Source organism: Oncorhynchus mykiss, chromosome 28, assembly GCF_057628025.1.
Source record: "Oncorhynchus mykiss isolate SJ-2025 chromosome 28, ASM5762802v1, whole genome shotgun sequence".
NCBI lineage: Eukaryota > Metazoa > Chordata > Actinopteri > Salmoniformes > Salmonidae > Oncorhynchus > Oncorhynchus mykiss.
In genome coordinates, this window is record NC_143049.1 from 6,168,386 (window position 1) to 6,191,161 (window position 22,776).

A 22,776-nucleotide genomic window follows, 5' to 3' on the forward strand; every position below is an offset into this window, starting at 1 on the left:
TGTGTATCCTGTAGTAAAACATGGAACTAGATATGGTCCATTAATACTTACCATGTGAATCCTGTAGTAAAACATGGAAGTAGATATGGTCCATTAATACTTGCCATGTGTATCCTGTAATAAAACATGGAACTAGATATGGTCCATTAATACTTGCCATGTGTATCCTGTAGTAAAACATGCAACTAGATATGATCCATTAAAACTTGCCATGTGTATCCTGTAGTAAAACATGGAACTAGATATGATCCATTAGTACTTGCCATGTGTATCCTGTAATAAAACATGGAACTAGATATGATCCATTAATACTTACCATGTGTATCCTGTAGTAAAACATGGAACTAGATATGGTCCATTAATACTTGCTATGTGTATCCTGTAATAAAACATGGAACTAGATATGGTCCATTAGTACTTGCCATGTGTATCCTGTAGTACTAATAAAACATGGAACTAGATATGGTCCATTAATACTTGCCATGTGTATCCTGTAGTACTAATAAAACATGGAACTAGATATGGTCCATTAATACTTGCCATGTGTATCCTGTAATAAATCATGGAACTAGATATGATCCATTAATACTTGCCATGTGTATCCTGTAGTAAAACATGGAACTAGATATGATCCATTAATACTTACCATGTGTATCCTGTAGTAAAACATGGAACTAGATATGGTCCATTAATACTTGCCATGTGTATCCTGTAGTAAAACATGCAACTAGATATGATCCATTAAAACTTGCCATGTGTATCCTGTAGTAAAACATGGAACTAGATATGATCCATTAGTACTTGCCATGTGTATCCTGTAATAAAACATGGAACTAGATATGATCCATTAATACTTACCATGTGTATCCTGTAGTAAAACATGGAACTAGATATGGTCCATTAGTACTTGCCATGTGTATCCTGTAGTACTAATAAAACATGGAACTAGATATGGTCCATTAATACTTGCCATGTGTATCCTGTAGTACTAATAAAACATGGAACTAGATATGGTCCATTAATACTTGCCATGTGTATCCTGTAATAAATCATGGAACTAGATATGATCCATTAATACTTGCCATGTGTATCCTGTAGTAAAACATGGAACTAGATATGATCCATTAATACTTACCATGTGTATCCTGTAGTAAAACATGGAACTAGATATGGTCCATTAATACTTGCCATGTGTATCCTGTAGTACTTATAAAACATGGAACTAGATATGGTCCATTGGTACTTGCCATGTGTATCCTGTAGTAAAACATGGAACTAGATATGGTCCATTAGTACTTGCCATGTGTATCCTGTAGTACTAATAAAACATGGAACTAGATATGATCCATTAATACGTACCATGTGTATCCTGTAGTAAAACATGGAACTAGATATGATCCATTAATACTTGCCATGTGTATCCTGTAATAAAACATGGAACTAGATATTGTCCATTAATACTTGCCATGTGTATCCTGTTGTAAAACATGGAACTAGATATGGTCCATTAATACTTGCCATGTGTATCCTGTAATAAAACATGGAACTAGATATGGTCCATTAATACTTGCCATATGTATCCTGTAGTAAAACATGGAACTAGATATGGTCCATTAGTACTTGCCATGTGTATCCTGTAGTAAAACATGGAACTAGATATGGTCCATTAGTACTTGCCATGTGTATCCTGTAGTAAAACATGGAACTAGATATGATCCATTAATACTTGCCATGTGTATCCTGTTATAAATCATGGAACTAGATATGTTCCATTAGTACTTGCCATGTGTATCCTGTAGTAAAACATGGAACTAGATATGATCCATTAATACTTGCCATGTGTATCCTGTAGTACTAATAAAACATGGAACTAGATAAGGTCCATTAGTACTTGCCATGTGTATCCTGTAGTAAAACATGGAACTAGATATGGTCCATTAATACTTGCCATGTGTATCCTGTAGTACTAATGAAACATGGAACTAGATATGGTCCATTAATACTTGCCATGTGTATCCTGTAGTAAAACATGGAACTAGATATGATCCATTAATACCTGCCATGTGTATCCTGTAATAAAACATGGAACTAGATATGATCCATTAGTACTTGCCCTGTGTATCCTGTAATAAAACATGGAACTAGATATGGTCCATTAGTACTTGCCATGTGTATCCTGTAGTACTAATAAAACATGGAACTAGATATGGTCCATTAATACTTGCCATATGTATCCTGTAGTAAAACATGGAACTAGATATGGTCCATTAGTACTTGCCATGTGTATCCTGTAGTAAAACATGGAACTAGATATGGTCCATTAGTACTTGCCATGTGTATCCTGTAGTAAAACATGGAACTAGATATGATCCATTAATACTTGCCATGTGTATCCTGTTATAAATCATGGAACTAGATATGTTCCATTAGTACTTGCCATGTGTATCCTGTAGTAAAACATGGAACTAGATATGATCCATTAATACTTGCCATGTGTATCCTGTAGTACTAATAAAACATGGAACTAGATAAGGTCCATTAGTACTTGCCATGTGTATCCTGTAGTAAAACATGGAACTAGATATGGTCCATTAATACTTGCCATGTGTATCCTGTAGTACTAATGAAACATGGAACTAGATATGGTCCATTAATACTTGCCATGTGTATCCTGTAGTAAAACATGGAACTAGATATGATCCATTAATACCTGCCATGTGTATCCTGTAATAAAACATGGAACTAGATATGATCCATTAGTACTTGCCCTGTGTATCCTGTAATAAAACATGGAACTAGATATGGTCCATTAGTACTTGCCATGTGTATCCTGTAGTACTAATAAAACATGGAACTAGATATGGTCCATTAATACTTGCCATATGTATCCTGTAGTAAAACATGGAACTAGATATGATCCATTAAAACTTGCCATGTGTATCCTGTAGTAAAACATGGAACTAGATATGATCCATTAGTACTTGCCATTGTGTATCCTGTAATAAATCATGGAACTAGATATGATCCATTAATACTTGCCATGTGTATCCTGTAGTAAAACATGGAACTAGATATGATCCATTAATACTTACCATGTGTATCCTGTAGTAAAACATGGAACTAGATATGGTCCATTAATACTTGCCATGTGAAACCTGTAATTAAACATGGAACTAGATATGGTCCATTAATACTTACCATGTGTATCCTGTAGTACTAATAAAACATGGAACTAGATATGATCCATTAATACTTACCATGTGTATCCTGTAGTAAAACATGGAACTAGATATGATCCATTAATACTTACCATGTGTATCCTGTAGTAAAACATGGAACTAGATATGGTCCATTAATACTTGCTATGTGTGTCCTGTAATAAAACATGGAACTAGATATGGTCCATTAATACTTGCCATGTGTATCCTGTAGTACTTATAAAACATGGAACTAGATATGGTCCATTGGTACTTGCCATGTGTATCCTGTAGTAAAACATGGAACTAGATATGGTCCATTAGTAAATCAAATCAAATCAAATCAAATTTTATTTGTCACATACACATGGTTAGCAGATGTTAGTGCGAGTGTAGCGAAATGCTTGTGCTTCTAGTTCCGACAATGCAGTAATAACAAGTAATCTAACTAACAATTCCAAAACTACTGTCTTGTACACAGTGTAAGGGGATAAAGAATATGTACATAAGGATATATGAATGAGTGATGGTACAGAGCAGCATAGGCAAGATACAGTAGATGGTATCGAGTACAGTATGTACAAATGAGATGAGTATGTAAACAAAGTGGCATAGTATAGTATAAAGTGGCTAGTGATACATGTATTACATAAGGATACCGTCGATGATATAGAGTACAGTATATACGTATGCATATGAGATGAATAATGTAGGGTAAGTAACATTTATATAAGGTAGCATTGTTTAAAGTGGCTAGTGATATATTTACGTCATTTCCCATCAATTCCCATTATTAAAGTGGCTGGAGTTGAGTCAGTGTCAGTGTTAGTGGTGGCTGTTTAACAGTCTGATGGCCTTGAGATAGAAGCTGTTTTTCAGTCTCTCGGTCCCAGCTTTGATGCACCTGTACTGACCTCGCCTTCTGGATGATAGCGGGGTGAACAGGCAGTGGCTCGGGTGGTTGATGTCCTTGATGATCTTTATGGCCTTCCTGTGACATCGGGTGGTGTAGGTGTCCTGGAGGGCAGGTAGTTTGCCCCCGGTGATGCGTTGTGCAGACCTCACTACCCTCTGGAGAGCCTTACGGTTGAGGGCGGTGCAGTTGCCATACCAGGCGGTGATACAGCCCGCCAGGATGCTCTCGATTGTGCATCTGTAGAAGTTTGTGAGTGCTTTTGGTGACAAGCCGAATTTCTTCAGCCTCCTGAGGTTGAAGAGGCGCTGCTGCGCCTTCTTCACGATGCTGTCTGTGTGAGTGGACCAATTCAGTTTGTCTGTGATGTGTATGCCGAGGAACTTAAAACTTGCTACCCTCTCCACTACTGTTCCATCGATGTGGATAGGGGGGTGTTCCCTCTGCTGTTTCCTGAAGTCCACAATCATCTCCTTAGTTTTGTTGACGTTGAGTGTGAGGTTATTTTCCTGACACCACACTCCGAGGGCCCTCACCTCCTCCCTGTAGGCCGTCTCATCGTTGTTGGTAATCAAGCCTACCACTGTTGTGTCGTCCGCAAACTTGATGATTGAGTTGGAGGCGTGCGTGGCCACGCAGTCGTGGGTGAACAGGGAGTACAGGAGAGGGCTCAGAACGCACCCTTGTGGGGCCCCAGTGTTGAGGATCAGCGGGGAGGAGATGTTGTTGCCTACCCTCACCACCTGGGGGCGGCCCGTCAGGAAGTCCAGTACCCAGTTGCACAGGGCGGGGTCGAGACCCAGGGTCTCGAGCTTGATGACGAGCTTGGAGGGTACTATGGTGTTGAATGCCGAGCTGTAGTCGATGAACAGCATTCTCACATAGGTATTCCTCTTGTCCAGATGGGTTAGGGCAGTGTGCAGTGTGGTTGAGATTGCATCGTCTGTGGACCTATTTGGGCGGTAAGCAAATTGGAGTGGGTCTAGGGTGTCAGGTAGGGTGGAGGTGATATGGTCCTTGACTAGTCTCTCAAAGCACTTCATGATGACGGATGTGAGTGCTACGGGGCGGTAGTCGTTTAGCTCAGTTACCTTAGCTTTCTTGGGAACAGGAACAATGGTGGCCCTCTTGAAGCATGTGGGAACAGCAGACTGGTATAGGGATTGATTGAATATGTCCGTAAACACACCGGCCAGCTGGTCTGCGCATGCTCTGAGGGCGCGGCTGGGGATGCCGTCTGGGCCTGCAGCCTTGCGAGGGTTAACACGTTTAAATGTCTTACTCACCTCGGCTGCAGTGAAGGAGAGACCGCATGTTTTCGTTGCAGGCCGTGTCAGTGGCACTGTATTGTCCTCAAAGCGGGCAAAAAAGTTATTTAGTCTGCCTGGGAGCAAGACATCCTGGTCCGTGACTGGGCTGGATTTCTTCCTGTAGTCCGTGATTGACTGTAGACCCTGCCACATGCCTCTTGTGTCTGAGCCGTTGAATTGAGATTCTACTTTGTCTCTGTACTGGCGCTTAGCTTGTTTGATAGCCTTGCGGAGGGAATAGCTGCACTGTTTGTATTCGGTCATGTTACCAGACACCTTGCCCTGATTAAAAGCAGTGGTTCGCGCTTTCAGTTTCACACGAATGCTGCCATCAATCCACGGTTTCTGGTTAGGGAATGTTTTAATCGTTGCTATGGGAACGACATCTTCAACGCAAGTTCTAATGAACTCGCACACCGAATCAGCGTATTCGTCAATGTTGTTATCTGACGCAATACGAAACATCTCCCAGTCCACGTGATGGAAGCAGTCTTGGAGTGTGGAGTCAGCTTGGTCGGACCAGCGTTGGACAGACCTCAGCGTGGGAGCCTCTTGTTTTAGTTTCTGTCTGTAGGCAGGGATCAACAAAATGGAGTCGTGGTCAGCTTTTCCGAAAGGGGGGCGGGGCAGGGCCTTATATGCGTCGCGGAAGTTAGAGTAACAATGATCCAAGGTCTTTCCTCCCCTGGTTGCGCAATCGATATGCTGATAAAATTTGGGGAGTCTTGTTTTCAGATTAGCCTTGTTAAAATCCCCAGCTACAATGAATGCAGCCTCCGGATAAATTGTTTCCAGTTTGCAAAGAGTTAAATAAAGTTCGTTCAGAGCCATCGATGTGTCTGCTTGGGGGGGGATATATACGGCTGTGATTATAATCGAAGAGAATTCTCTTGGTAGATAATGCGGTCTACATTTGATTGTGAGGAATTCTAAATCAGGTGAACAGAAGGATTTGAGTTCCTGTATGTTCCTGTATGTTTCTTTCATCACACCATGTCACTTGCCATGTGTATGATGTAGTACTAATAAAACATGGAAATAGATATGGTCCATTAGTACTTGCCATGTGTTTCCTGTAGTAAAACATGGAACTAGATATGGTCCATTAATACTTGCCATGTGTATCCTGTAATAAAACATGGAACTAGATATGGTCCATTAATACTTGCCATGTGTATCCTGTAGTAAAACATGGAACTAGATATGATCCATTAAAACTTGCCATGTGTATCCTGTAGTAAAACATGGAACTAGATATGATCCATTAGTACTTGCCATTTGTATCCTGTAATAAAACATGGAACTATATATGATCCATTAATACTTACCATGTGTATCCTGTAGTAAAACATGGAACTAGATATGATCCATTAATACTTACCATGTGTATCCTGTAGTAAAACATGGAACTAGATATGGTCCATTAATACTTGCTATGTGTATCCTGTAATAAAACATGGAACTAGATATGGTCCATTAGTAGTTGCCATGTGTATCCTGTAGTACTAATAAAACATGGAACTAGATATGGTCCATTAATACTTGCCATGTGTATCCTGTAGTAAAACATGGAACTAGATATGGTCCATTAATACTTGCCATGTGTATCCTGTAATAAAACATGAAACTAGATATGGTCCATTAATACTTACCATGTGTATCCTGTAGTAAAACATGGAACTAGTTTTGATCCATTAATACTTGCCATGTGTATCCTGTAGTACTTATAAAACATGGAACTAGATATGGTCCATTAGTACTTGCCATGTGTATCCTGTAATAAAACATGGAACTAGATATGGTCCATTTATACTTGCATGTGTATCCTGTAGTAAAACATGGAACTAGTTTTGATCCATTAATACTTGCCATGTGTATCCTGTAGTAAAACATGGAACTAGATATGGTCCATTAATACTTGCCATGTGTATCCTGTAGTACTAATAAAACATGGAACTAGATATGGTCCATTAATACTTGCCATATGTATCCTGTAATAAAACATGGAACTAGATATGATCCATTAATACTTGCCATGTGTATCCTGTAGTACTAATAAAACATGGAACTAGATATGGTCCATTAATACTTGCCATGTGTATCCTGTAGTAAAACATGGAACTAGATATGGTCCATTAGAACTTGCCATGTGTATCATGTAGTACTAATAAAACATGGAACTAGATATGGTCCATTAATACTTGCCATGTGTATCCTGTAATAAAACATGGAACTAGATATGGTCCATTAATTCTTGCCATGTGTATCCTGTAATAAAACATGGAACTAGATATGGTCCATTAATACTTGCCATGTGTTTCCTGTAATAAAACATGGAACTAGATATGGTCCATTAATTCTTGCCATGTGTATCCTGTAATAAAACATGGAACTAGATATGGTCCATTAATACTTGCCATGTGTATCCTGTAATAAAACATGGAACTAGATATGGTCCATTAATACTTGCCATGTGTATTCTGTAGTACTAATAAAACATGGAACTAGATATGGTCCATTAATACCTGCCATGTGTATTCTGTAGTACTAATAAAACATGGAACTAGATATGGTCCATTAATACTTGCCATGTGTATCCTGTAGTACTATTAAAACATGGACCTAGATATGGTCAATTACAGTGCCTTGCGAAAGTATTCGGCCCCCTTGAACTTTGCGACCTTTTGCCACATTTCAGGCTTCAAACATAAAGATATAAAACTGTATTTTTTTGTGAAGAATCAACAACAAGTGGGACACAATCGTGAAGTGGAACGACATTTATTGGATATTTCAAACTTTTTTAACAAATCAAAAACTGAAAAATTGGGCGTGCAAAATTATTCAGCCCCCTTAAGTTAGTTGTTGCGCCACCTTTTGCTGTGATTACAGCTGTAAGTCGCTTGGGGTATGTCTCTATCAGTTTTGCACATCGAGAGACTGAATTTTTTCCCCATTCCTCCTTGCAAAACAGCTCGAGCTCAGTGAGGTTGGATGGAGAGCATTTGTGAACAGCAGTTTTCAGTTCTTTCCACAGATTCTCGATTGGATTCAGGTCTGGACTTTGACTTGGCCATTCTAACACCTGGATATGTTTATTTTTGAACCATTCCATTGTAGATTTTCCCAGTCCAAGGTCTTTTGCAGACTCCATCAGGTTTTCTTCCAGAATGGTCCTGTATTTGGCTCCATCCATCTTCCCATCAATTTTAACCATCTTCCCTGTCCCTGCTGAAGAAAAGCAGGACCAAACCATGATGCTGCCACCACCATGTTTGACAGTGGGGATGGTGTGTTCAGAGTGATCAGCTGTGTTGCTTTTACGCCAAACATAACATTTTGCATTGTTGCCAAAGAGTTCAATTTTGGTTTCATCTGACCAGAGCACCTTCTTCCACATGTTTGGTGTGTCTCCCAGGTGGCTTGTGGCAAACTTTAAACAACACTTTTTATGGATATCTTTAAGAAATGGCTTTCTTCTTGCCACTCTTCCATAAAGGCCAGATTTGTGCAATATACGACTGATTGTTGTCCTATGGACAGAGTCTCCCACCTCAGCTGTAGATCTCTGCAGTTCATCCAGAGTGATCATGGGCCTCTTGGCTGCATCTCTGATCAGTCTTCTCCTTGTATGAGCTGAAAGTTTAGAGGGACGGCCAGGTCTTGGTAGATTTGCAGTGGTCTGATACTCCTTCCATTTCAATATTATCGCTTGCACAGTGCTCCTTGGGATGTTTAAAGCTTGGGAAATCTTTTTGTATCCAAATCCGGCTTTAAACTTCTTCACAACAGTATCTCGGACCTGCCTGGTGTGTTCCTTGTTCTTCATGATGCTCTCTGCGCTTTTAACGGACCTCTGAGACTATCACAGTGCAGGTGCATTTATACGGAGACTTGATTACACACAGGTGGATTGTATTTATCATCATTAGTCATTTAGGTCAACATTGGATCATTCAGAGATCCTCACTGAACTTCTGGAGAGAGTTTGCTGCACTGAAAGTAAAGGGGCTGAATAATTTTGCACGCCCAATTTTTCAGTTTTTGATTTGTTAAAAAAGTTTGAAATATCCAATAAATGTCATTCCACTTCATGATTGTGTCTCACTTGTTGTTGATTCTTCACAAAAAAATACAGTTTTATATCTTTATATTTGAAGCCTGAAATGTGGCAAAAGGTCGCAAAGTTCAAGGGGGCCGAATACTTTCGCAAGGCACTGTAAATCTTGCCCTGTGAAAAGCATTTTTTACACACGTTCCTTCTTGAAAATCGGATGTGTCATAAATTCATCGAAAAACATGGTTTGGCCTGTCCCGGGTGGCGCAGTGGTTAAGGGCGTTGTACTGCAGTGCCAGCTGTGCCACCAGAGACTCTGGGTTCGTGCCCAGGTTCTGTCGTAACCGGCCGCGACCGGGAGGTCAGTGGGGCGACGCACAATTGGCCTAGCGTCGTCCGGGTTAGGGAGGGTTTGGCCGGTAGGGAAATCCTTGTCTCATCGCGCACCAGTGACTCCTGTGGCGGGCCGGTCTCAGTGCACGCTAACCACGCTAACCAAGGTTGAAATTGGGGAGAAAAAGGGGTAAAATTTAAACAAACAAACAAACAAACAAAAAACAACATGGTTTAGTGGTTTGGCTGTTATCCCTGACACACACCATTCTATTTTCTCCACTACTTGTTTGGGCTGACTGTGGTGAAATGTAACTGGTTTATCCAGTGGTTAGGTAACTCTGCCACACAGCCCAGCCAGAACACACAGCAGGCTGATAACACAGTTTACTCTGCCTGAGCAAAATGGGTCAGGTTACTGCACTGTTTCAACACACACACACACACACAGTTCAATGTTTGCACGTACACATATTGTACACAGACACTCACAGACACATTTATACAGTCATGAGGGCAATAAAAACCACTCACTATATCATCAAAGGCCTCACAGGTCTACTGTTCTTGACATATGCTACAGTACATATACTGTAATATAAATATAAATAAAGTACTGTGTCATGACACATTACAATACCGTAACATTGACTTATACTGTAAAAAAGCAAATGCTACTGTAAATGGAATTAATTTATAAATGGATGAATGAATACAATTTGTTTTCACAGTATTTCTACTTCAATTTCAAGGGATTACCTGCTATGTAAAGTGTTTGCAAACATTAAAGCATATTAATGAATATTTGGTGTTTTATACACTATATATACAGTGCCTTGCGAAAGTATTCGGCCCCCTTGAACTTTGCGACCTGTTGCCACATTTCAGGCTTCATTCTTCACAAAAAAATACAGTTTTATGTCTTTATGTTTGAAGCCTGAAATGTGGCAAAAGGTCGCAAAGTTCAAGGGGGCCGAATACTTTCGCAAGGCACTGTACTTAAAAGAATGTTTGACTCCCCTTCAAATTCGTGGATTCGGCTATTTCAGCCAAACCCGTTGCTGACAGGTGTATACAATAGAGCACGCAGCCTTGCAATCTCCATAGATAAGCATTGGCCTTACTGAAAAGCTCAGTGACTTTTAATGTGAGCCGTCATGGAATGTCACCTTTCCAACAAGTCAGTTCGTCAAATTTCTGCACTGCTAGAGCTGCCCCGGTCAACTGTTAGATCTGCCCCGGTCAACTGTTAGAGCTGCCCCGGTCAACTGTTAGAGCTGCCCCGGGCAACTGTTAGAGCTGCCCCGGTCAACTGTTAGAGCTGCCACGGTCAACTGTTAGAGCTGCCCCGTCAACTGCTAGAGCTGCCCCGGTCAACTGCTGGAGCTGCCCCGGACAACTGCTAGAGCTGCCCCGGACAACTGCTAGAGCTGCCCCGGTCAACTGCTAGAGCTGCCCCGGTCAACTGTTAGAGCTGCCCCGGTCAACTGTTAGAGCTGCCCCGTCAACTGCTAGAGCTGCCCCGGTCAACTGCTGGAGCTGCCCCGGTCAACTGTTGGAGCTGCCCCGGTCAACTGTTAGAGCTGCCCCGGTCAATTGTAAGTGCTGTTATTGTGAAGTGGAAATGTCTAGGATCAACAACAGCTCAGCCACGAAGTGGTAGGCCACACAAGCTCACAGAACGGGACCACCAAGTGCTCACTACCAAGTTGCAACACTCACTACCAAGTTCCAAACTGCCTCTGGAAGCAACATTAGCGCAATAACTGTAAGTCGTGAGCTTCATGAAATGGGTTTTTGATGGCCGAGCATCCGCACACAAGCCTAAGATCACCATGCGCAATGCCAAGCGCCAGCTGGAGTGGTGTAAAGCTCGCTGCTATTGGACTCTGGAGCTGTGGAAACACGTTCTCTGGAGTGAGGAATCACGCTTCACCATCTGGCAGTCCGACAGACAAATTTTGGTTTGGCAGAAGCCAAGAGAACGCTATCTTCCCAAATGCATAGTGCCAACTGTAAAGTTTGGTGGAGGAATAGCAAAGGCTTCGAAACTGGCAGCGTCTCAACAGCAAAACATACCATATGTAACGTCCGTCGTTAAATGAAGACCAAGGTGCAGCGTACATTTTATTTTAAATGTTCCACCAAAATCAACAAACAACTCAACGAACGTAAAGCTAGGAGTGCAACACATGCAACACACAAAGACAAGATCCCACAACAGAAGGTGGGAAAAAGGGCTGCCTAAGTATGATCCCCAATCAGAGACAACGATAGACAGCTGCCTCTGATTGGGAACCATACTCGGCCAACAAAGAAATATAAAATAGATTTCCCACCCTAGTCACACCCTGACCTACCAAGTAGAGAATGTAAAGGATATCTAAGGTCAGGGAGTGACACCATAAGGATATGCCAAAAATCTCAAACATTTATGTAATGAACACGAGGGAGACAGAGAGCTGGTTTCAAGCGCAAGGCACAGCAGGTGTTTAATGTAAAAGACCACAGGAGGAGGCAGAATGCTGGGTACAGCCTGCAACTGTACAGGCAGGGATAAGGCTAGTAATGTCGTCCGGGAGATCAGGCAATGGGTTGATAACAGGAAATCCTGTTAATGTACAGACAGGGAATAGGCAAAAGGCATCATTAGTGAGGCAGGCATACACGGGAGGAGTAAATTACAGGAAAATCAGAGCTCCAAATAGAAGTGTCAAAAACAAACAATATCTGCAAAGAACTGAACTAAATAGTGTGTGAAAAGGAGGTCGTAGAGTTCGTCGATTCGTTCCTCCTGTCGGGCTAGACGTAGCTGCAGCTCCGCTGAATCCATCTGTTGTTTTTGGGTGGGGTATTCTGTAATGAACACGAGGGAAACAGAGAGCTGGTTTCAAGCGCAGGGCGCAGCAGGTGTTTAGTGTAGAGGACCACAGGAGGCAGGTAGCTGGGACCAGGGGCAGGCAGCAGGTCATACACAGGGGGTCCAAAAAGGCAACAGTACAGCCAGAGAAAGGGCTAGTAACGTCACCTGGGAGATCAGGCAATAGGTTGATAACAGGAAATCCGACAGGGTAAGGTGCAGGCAGAGAATAGGCAAAAGGCGTCGTTAGTGAGGTAGGCAAAAACTATTATACACAGGAGGAGTACATTACGGAAGAACCAGAGCTCTGAATAGAATTGTGTCAAAAACAAACAATACCTCACAGTGATGGGGTGCAAAGAACTGGACTACATAGTATGTGATAATGACATACAGGTGTGTGATCAGAATTTGGGTGACTCAGATCTGGAGAGTGAGCTGGTTCATGGGATCTATGTGTTTGAGAGTGTGAGCTGGAAAGTGAGCTGCATTCAGGGGATCTACGAGTATGAGAGTGTGAGTTGGAAGCAGATGATACAATTTAAGGTTTATGGTCAATCTATTTGGTTTTTCCAAAATTCATTACAGTTTAAAATGTTCAATAAGTTCAAATTCAGTCCATCATTAATTTAAAATTCCAAATAATAAACAATTCAAATTAGGCAAAACAAATGGTCATCCAAAAAACAAAAACAAAGCAATCAATCAATCAAAATAATAAAAAAAAATCTGTCAGTCCATTTAGTCATTCAATCTGTCCACAATGTGTCTGTGTCTTTGTGTTGGGGGAGGGGAAGGGTGGCGTCTGAGTTGGCAGTTGCTGAAGGGAATTGGCAGTTGGGGTTGGTCGGTGCTGTGTCCAGGTTTAGTGCTGGTGTTGTGGCTTGGACTGGGAAAGCCTCGGTTTATACTGGTGTTGGGGCCAGGACTGGGAAAGCCTCGGTTTATACTGGTGTTGGGGCCAGGACTGGGAAAGCCTCGGTTTATACTGGTGTTGGGGCCAGGACTGGGAAAGCCTCGGTTTATACTGGTGTTGGGGCCAGGACTGGGAAAGCCTCGGTTTATACTGGTGTTGGGGCCAGAACTGGAAAAGCCTCGGTTTATACTGGTGTTGGGGCCAGGACTGGGAAAGCCTCGGTTTATACTGGTGTTGGGGCCAGGACTGGATGTCATGCTTGGACCGGGACTGGTGCTGGGTCTTGTGCTGGAGACTGGGGAAAAAACAGGAACCAGGAGCTGTGGCTGCCGCAGGTGCTGGATCTGGTGTTGGAGCCTGGGGAAAAAACAGGAACCAGGAGCTGTGGCTGCTGCAGGTGCTGGGTCTGGTGCTGGAGACTGGGGAAAAAACAGGAACCAGGAGCTGTGGCTGCTGCAGGTGCTGGGTCTGGTGCTGGAGACTGGGGAAAAAACAGGAACCAGGAGTTGTGGCTGCTGCAGGTGCTGGGTCTGGTGCTGGAGACTGGGGAAAAAACAGGAACCAGGAGCTGTGGCTGCTGCAGGTGCTGGGTCTGGTGCTGGAGACTGGGGAAAAACAGGAACCAGGAGCTGTGGCTGCTGCAGGTGCTGGGTCGGGATCTGGGTCTGTAGCAGGGAGGAAGGACAACCTGACGAGCAGACACACTGGGAGCCCTAGACCAGAGGTCAATGGTGGTACTTCCATGTGGTCCGCTCGCACCAGGTGAAGGTTTGCTGTTTGGTCCCTCCTCCACCCCTCTTCTGGTGTTCTGGTGCTGTGACTGGGTCTGGTGCTGGATATGGTACTGTACTGTATACTGTGGGGTGGAATAACAGAACCATTCAAAATGCAGCAATTCTTTCCCCGCCCACAACAATATCCCACAATGCCAGACCATAATGTACTGTATGCTGCAGTTAAAAGTTTCCAAGTATTTCACTGTTGATAAAAAAAGGAATTAACGTATAATTGACAGTTTTTTGTTACAGTGTACCCTGTAAAATACAGGTGTTGAATTGAGCATTATGTATAATAAAAATACAATTTAGTACAACACATTTTTAGTAGACCAAAATCATTGTGGTCAAATATTGCAATATTTTGTAATCCTTTATTTGAATGTACAGTAAGTGATATTCTCATGTGTTATAACCTTCTCGCCATTGAACAAAAGACTGCATGTATAAGATGTGTGTAACCACAGTTGTACTGTATGTGGCTCTGAAAGCACAGTGTTTCAGTGTGTCTTCTCCTTCTCTCTGTCTTGACTTCAGATTTCTGACACCTACTCCACTGTGTGTAAAACCCAGAAGAAGAAACCTCCCCCGGACAACAATGGAGCCAATACCCTCCCCCAAAACCAGTGCTCTGTGGAGGAGAATGGAGGAGGTGGGGGAGGAGGAGCAGGAGGGAATGGGGCGTGGGCCGGTTCCGGGGGAGGGGTGAGGGGTCGTGGCCGGGGGATCCAGGGTGGTCAGGCCCGATCCCACGAGGAGCCCTGCTACGCGCCAGTTGGTGACAGGACCTGGCCCGCCTGTGTGGTAGCCAAGTCTGCCCCGGCGTACGCCACTATAGACTCCCACCGGAAACGTGAGCAGGCAGGTACCAATATTGGTGTACTGGGGTCAAACGCCACACTGAAGCCCAAGAAGAAGCTTCCTCAGCAGGAAGCGCCGACTCCAGGGGCCCCGGGCCCCCAGGGACCTCCAGCAGGTCCCCTGGCCCCTCTAACCAAGGCCCTGCCTGGGGGGGAGAACTTCTATGAGACCATCAGTGATGTGAAACAGGGTGCTAACACAGCCAGCACCACCACCATCTTCACTTTCAACGACGGGATGGAGATGTACGTCACTGGCCTGTAGCTGAGAGACACTGGCTCACACACTGTGGGGATCAGACCTGTTTGGGTTCTTCTGACCCTGTCTACACCTGGTATGAGCTATGAAAGGGACTGGCAACAATGCATATAGCAATGAGACCCACTGGTGAAACCAAGCATCGGAAGTCACTTTCATAATACAATGTCTCCAGTGACATGATTATGGCCACATCCAGTGACAAAAGAAGAAGACAATGTTTGGAGGTGGATGTGGAGGCATTCACCAGGTTTAGACAAGGTCTCTGACCCAGGGGCAGACACCAGACCCAACCAGTGGTGGAAATTGACTTTTTGGTTCACTGACTGGGGGATTCCAGATAGGGGTTCCAGTGCCAGTCGTAGCTTTGAAAGGAACCCAGTTCCAGGGGTTCCTCCTCATTTACACCACTGGACCAACAGAACCAGAACTACTCTACGTCTTTGAGATGTATCACAGAGCCAGTCTCGCTAACCCAGTCTGGCTAACCCGAGACTGAATCATTCGAGCCAGACTCCAACAACAGGTCCAACGAGACCAGACTGAGCATCACGTTTTGCACTGGATAACAGTGTCACTATTCACTTTACCTTACCTTACACACCCATTTGTGTGACATTTTACATATATATTTATTTTTGTATAAAGATGGTACCCTTAATAAAGCATGCCCTGTACAGAACGCACAACATGATAACACGCAATCACAGATACATGTGCAAACACACACACACTGTAGGAAAACATTGTTGTGCATGAAAACACACATTCTCACAAAGATGACAGAGGAAAGAAGTGTGGAGACACCCAGGTGGCTTCACTTACAAGTCCCCACCCCCTGATGACATTATCGATGGTGTCACTGGTAGCTTCACTTAGAAGACTACTGACTAACTACATTAGGAGTCTTTTTCTACGGCAATACAGGGGTAATACAGGCCTACTTCAAACATTTTAGATATTTTTTGTTAATAATTATTATTAAATTCATTTCGATTGATCAGGTAGCACCCCTACTTCCCGCGGCTATGTTTATATTGTTCCTTTCTGTTCCTCTTTAAACCTCTGAAATATATATATTTTCTTTACATTTAGCTCAACATTAAATGACTTCACCAATCAGTGCGGATCGAGCAGATTGCTATGGAGCGGGCAAGCTATTTACATGCATTGGACAGACGAGTGTTGAGCACAATATGCGACTGAAATTTGGCCAGTGGGGAGTGAGCGAGAGAGGGTGAAGAAGGCTTGGCTTGATGCGCTGGGCATCTTGTTGTTATGATATACATTATCGGAATTAGGGCCACAAAATTATACCTACGGAGGAGTGGCTTCTATGAAGGAACTTAGAATGTCTTTGAGCTTCAGAGAGTTGGCTTAATGTTGGACCAGCTAGCTAGCTAGCTAACTAACAAGCTTCTGTGTGTAGAGCGGCACCAGAATGAAAAGAAGAACATGTCTTACCTTTTTGTGGTTAATAAATGTGAAAAGTGATAATTATAGTATCCTTAACTAGCATTGAAAAGGTTCATCTATTCTTCTCTAATAAAAACATCTCTCTCTAATTTCTGAATCACGCTTGTAACATCAGTAGACTACTAGACTATACTTCGGAGGGGGAAGGACAGGTTGCCTACACATGCACACACACTGGCAAAGATGTTCAGCTGGCAGGAATACGTTTCTGAGTGACATAGTGAGGGCTTTGCATAGGCGTTTTGTTGCGTTTTTTGTGGGAATGTAAAAAAAAAATCCCGGAACGTAAGATAACATTATTAACCAGTTCCCATGCTTTTAAAATAACAGTTCTGTTCCGGAATAGTATATATTAGTTTAATTTGCGGTTGTGATTCTGTACATCTAAATGTTTTGTTATTTTACAGGTTTTTGGTTCTGTTCTCTGAACCGGTTCTAACCCCTGACGGTAACATACTCTAACCTGGAGGAGGCGCTCTCGTCTCAAACCCAACACTCTCCTGTACAACTTTTCCTTTTTGGTGTTCAAGGTAGAAATTGCCCCTAACCACAGATCTATAGCCCATACATACAGTACGCTGAAGATGTCTTGTAGCTGTACGTGGCTTTGGATGAAAACGGTATGGTGGTATACGTCTACATAGAGCAATCATTCACTATACATCTGAAATACATCTATCAGACTTACATGCAGGGATTTTGAGCAACTTTATTTTAATCTTGTAGATATTAGTCTTGTAGAGATGTATCGAGCTCATCCGGGTTGATAGGTCAGGGTAAAATGGCCACCGTTGTTCTTGTTGTCAGTGGTGACACAGTTCAAGCGAAGCAGTGGTCCACCTCAAGTTGCCTCACACTGTTAATTCCATCCAGAACTATTGAGCTTTGACCACAGTGACTGACCACAGAGCAACAACTGACAAACTTATTGGGATAGTTCAACCCCACACCTAAGTCCTCCCTTTTCACATCTCAAAAGTGGTCTAATGTTGAGTTGAATTCATATACCACAAGGTCTGTGGTGTAGAGCCTTGTAGAGAAATTCGCAGGACTTATGTTACAGACACACAGAGAAATCGGACTGCCGATAGGTATTTAGCACAGTAGAAGGCTGCAGTGGCGTGTCTAGAACATGTTAAACGGGTGGACAAGGTGAGGCACATACCCAGTTTAGACGGGAATAACATTTACAACCTTAATCGATGTGCTTGCTTGTGCTCAAACATTTTTGGTGGGCTTCATAGTAAAGACACTGTGCACCCGTCATTTGAATGGAAAGGGACATTTACAAACACCAGAAGTGTAATGACATTCGGCCTACAAGTGGTGTGTATTCATGGATGCCAAAATAAGCCAGGCTTCCCTCTGAAATATTACAATTAATACAATGATTTCTCATTGGTGTCTATTCATGTTTAATCATTTTCCGTAAAATTCTCAAGAGGCTGAATCTATTTCACCGGAGCGAGGGAAACAGGGCCTCTCTGGGCCATCCCCTGGACACGCCACTAGGATGCAATTCCTTCTCTTTCTAGAACAAAATATGTCCCTGCTGTGTGCCGACCTGGTGCCGACAAACTTGCGGTTTCTACTTGTAGAATCTCAATGCTCGTCAGTGGCCTTAAACGGAACTTTGATCCAATCAGAGAGCACTAACCTCCACATAGGGGAGTGACAAGAAATAGTAAAGAATAGGGACCTTTCCCGGTGTAATCCTCCACCTTTTCATCAGAATTGTCCTAGCTAAAAGAATAGAGCTGCAAAATGCATAGATTTTTTTCTTGAGCAATCTTGACATATTTTATGTCTAGGAGTTTTGTGCTTGAAGAAAGATTTTTAGTTAGGTTCAGTTTGATAATGTGCAGCCGCTCAATAGTTAGCTAGCGAGCTCACATTAGCTTGCTAACTGAGCCAGGCAGTCACACACACTTCATATGAAACTAATCGAGTTGGTAAGTACATATGGTGACAACATTTAAAATATGCAAATGAGGGACAACAGGATGATTTTTACAGGACATTTGAATAGCCTACATGGAATTTTTTGGGCAGGGCAGCACATTTCTCCCCCCCCTCCCCCAAAAAATACCCCCAAAAATACCCTCAAACACCAAGTTAGGCATACCACGTTTAAAAATAGACCATCACTGTCAATCGTGAATGATAATTCTTCCTGATTTACCAGTGAAATGTCCAAACTGCATGCCAATCATTTGATCTCAATCAGTTTCATTGGAATATCCATTAAGATCTCCTTGAATTACTGTTTTGTGACTAAATTAGAGCTGATGGTGTTAACAAACTATTAGCCTTCCTGTATTTTGAGTTTTGGACACATTATCTTTTGTTTTTTAACATTCAGCTGACCTAAAATCTCATAAGAAATTAGATGGTGTTTTTGGTGTAACAACAACATTATGATATTATATCTGAGTCTGTTATGTAAAATACAAATGATCATTATGTTTTGATCTAACTTTACTACAGAGCCAGCGCCAGAACAAATCAGTTGGACGGGCATTTGATTTCCATATGGGGGGGGGCATGTTTTTTCACAGGAACTATGTGCTTTTTTTAAAGGGTTTTATAGTAAAGACATGTAATTTAACTGCATTTTTTTTAACCTTTTAATGTTAAACACAACTTGTCTTCATCTGATTGTCAAACAAATCACTTCAAAAAGTAGGTTACCTTCACACGTTCGTCCAAAATCCGTGTTGTAGAGTACTTAAGTAAAAATACTTGAAAGTACTACTGCTTTTAAATGCTAGTAAAACTAAGTGCATCCTCAACCGATTGCTGCCCGCACCCTCCCGCCCGACTAGCATCACTACTCTGGACGGTTCTGACCTAGAATACGTGGACAACTACAAATACCTAGGTATCTGGTTAGACTGTAAACTCTCCTTCCAGACTCACATTAAGCATCTCCAATCAAAAATGAAATCTAGAATCGGCTTCCTATTTCACAACAAAGCATCCTTCACTCATGCTGCCAAACATACCCTCATAAAACTGACTATCCTACCGATCCTTGACTTCGGTGATGTCATTTACAAAATAGCCCCCAACACTCTACTCAGCAAACTGGATGTAGTCTATCACAGTGCCATCCATTTTATCACCAAAGCCCCATATACTACCTACCACTCACTGCGACCTGTATGTTCTCGTTGGGAGGCCCTCAATACATATCCGTCGTCAAACCCACTGGCTCCAGGTCATCTATAAGTCTTTGCTAGGTAAATCCCAGGCTTATCTCAGCTCACTGGTCACCATAGCAACATCCACCCATAGCACGCGCTCCAGCAGGTATTTTGCACTGGTCACCCCCAACGCCAACACTTACTTTGGCCGCCTTTCCTTCCAGTTCTCTGCTGCCAATGACTGGAACGAATTGCAAAAATCACTGAGGCTGGAGTCTTATATCTCCCTCTCTAACTTTAAGTATCAGCTGTCAGAGCAGCTTATCGATCACTGTACCTGTTCACAGCCCATCTGTAAATAGCCCACCCAACTAGCTCATCCCCATATTATTACTTACCCTCTTGCTCTTTTGCACCCCAGTATCTCTACTTGCACATCATCATCTGCACATCTATCACTCCAGTATTAATGCTAAATTGTCATTATTTTCACCTCTAGGGCCTATTTATTGCCTTACCTCCCTACTCTTCTACATTTGCACACACTGTACATAGATTTTTCTATTTTTCTGTGTTGTTTTTTTCACACTGCTTTGCTTTATCCTGGTCACCACATCCTTATGATACTGTATACATTTTAATAAGCTCAATGTGACTGCAAGAGACAGGTTGGAATGTCTGACTGAAATACGGAAGAAATCAACCTTTTTTTCTAAATTAGGGGTGTTTGAATTTGTTGAACAATTTCGGGTCATGATTGGTTGCGGAATGCGGGAACAAAGCCAAAGGGCAAAAATGCGGGACTGTCCCACACAATCCGGGACATGTGGTAACCCAGCACAATGCACACAGTACTAAATGCTTTACCAAGCTAGCGATCTAGAAGATAACTGAATTCCCTCATTATCCCATACTGCCAGTGCCAGTTCGCTTTCTTGCTAACGTTAGCTAAACAGTTAGCATCGCCATTTAGCACAACATAACTAGCTAGCTACTTCTAGACAGCAAACATGTAGCTGCTTCATTCAAAAACGAATCAATTTAAATACAATGTTACTAGCTATGCTAGCTACGGTAACGGCAGATCTCCTCTTCGTCAGAAGAGGAGTAAGGATCGGACCAAGATGCGGCGTGATAAGTGTTCATGACGATTTTAATAAGAAAAGCCTGAACACTATGAAATACAAAACAATAAACGATAACGTGAAATAAACCAAACCGAAACACAAACATAGACTGCCCAGCCCAACTCACGCCCTGACCATACTAAATAAAGACAAAACAAAGGAAATAAAGGTCTGAACGTGACAGTTACCTAGTTCTGGCCATCTGGTTAGTATCAACAAGGGCTTACTACAAATTCTAACAAGCTAGCAACAACATTAGCACACCTTGCTAGTTAGCTTACATTAGCTACACTACAGCATGCATTAGCCCAACAAGGTGCTTGGCCTGGAGAATTTAAACGGAGGAAGTCAAAGGTAAAACTGTTCTATGGGAAAAGCAAAACGTTAACTGCAGACACTCTGCTAAGTACCTATCAGCAGTCCGATTTCTCTGTGTTTCTGACCCTGTAGTCTCAAATTAATGGGGATGATTGGCACCTTCTAAGTATATTTTGGGGTAAGCTGTCCCAAAGAGTGCCCTTTTGGTTTTATTTATTGTCGATTTTTATTCAAGTTCATTGTTTGCAAAACTCCTGGAGCTAGACACAATTTTCTTTGCATGGCAACATACACACACACTCTCGGCAAAGCCATCAGGTCGGGGAAACGGCGTGGGATGGGTAGATATTTCACAGAACAACAGATGTCACAATCTCTACGCTGGACCTTTTGTTAGCTTATCCCTGAGAGATAGAAAGAAAGAAAGGTATGAGATGCATCAGCATTGGCAGTTCATGTGTCATTTCTATTGGCTGTTGTTAACATGACATTTTATGGCCAGGATAATGGAGTATTGGAGGGCTGCAGGGCTATTGGCTGTATTATGCAGTAAGTGTAGTGAAGGGCGTTTGTGATTCGCTCCCCAGGCAGAAGTCAATGCCAGGACTCTACTGCTGCTTTCTGAGCTGCAGTCTGTCAGTTGGAACAGCATAAAATGACCAGTGAGCGTCTTTTGGAAAGCCCCCCTCTCTAGCCTGTGCTGAAAGTGGTGTTCGATAGTAAACTATCTCTTTCCCATGTAGCTCTTTGGTAAATGGGAAATAGCTTAGAAAGAAGAACTGTGACACTAGGGGTTAGGGGGGTGTAATCAAGTCAAGAGGTAAAGAGGGACACAAACTGCTCAGGGACCGAGAGACGTAGATGTATGTGGGATGAATAATAACAGTATGTGTTATAACAAGCCCTCTAAAGTTAGGAGAGTGTGTGGAAAATGGAGTTCTGCAATGGAAAAACGTTAAGTTAGCGTGTATAGGTTTACTATAAAATACATCTTATGAAATGCACTCTGTATTTTCTTAATGTATTGTTTTGTATTTTCTTAATGTATTGTTTATGTTCGGTTTTTACCTATTGACCATGATACGTGTTTAAATAGCGGATGCCACTGCCATGAAGACGGCAGTTGTTTCTTTAATACTGTTGGTGCATTTTCTTTCTGCTTGAAACAAAATGCATGTTTTTGACCAGATGAAAATGAAAAAAGTAACAAAATATTGTGCTACCTAAT

The 22,776-nt window shown here is 42.4% G+C and overlaps 1 protein-coding gene and 1 long non-coding RNA gene across 2 annotated transcripts in view; one reads left to right on the forward strand and one right to left on the reverse strand.

Moving 5' to 3' along the window:
* Positions 1-16,165, forward strand: part of LOC110508384 (uncharacterized) — a 95,134-nt gene extending 78,969 nt beyond the window's left edge. Inside the window, exon 9 of the mRNA XM_021588884.3 lies at positions 14,900-16,165. Coding sequence (XP_021444559.3) covers positions 14,900-15,487 — 588 coding nt within the window. The 3' untranslated portion in view covers positions 15,488-16,165. The remainder of the gene's footprint in view (positions 1-14,899) is intronic.
* The window catches only part of LOC149970689 (uncharacterized), a 184,563-nt gene that overhangs the window by 99,789 nt on the left and 61,998 nt on the right, over positions 1-22,776 (reverse strand). The window lies entirely within an intron of this gene.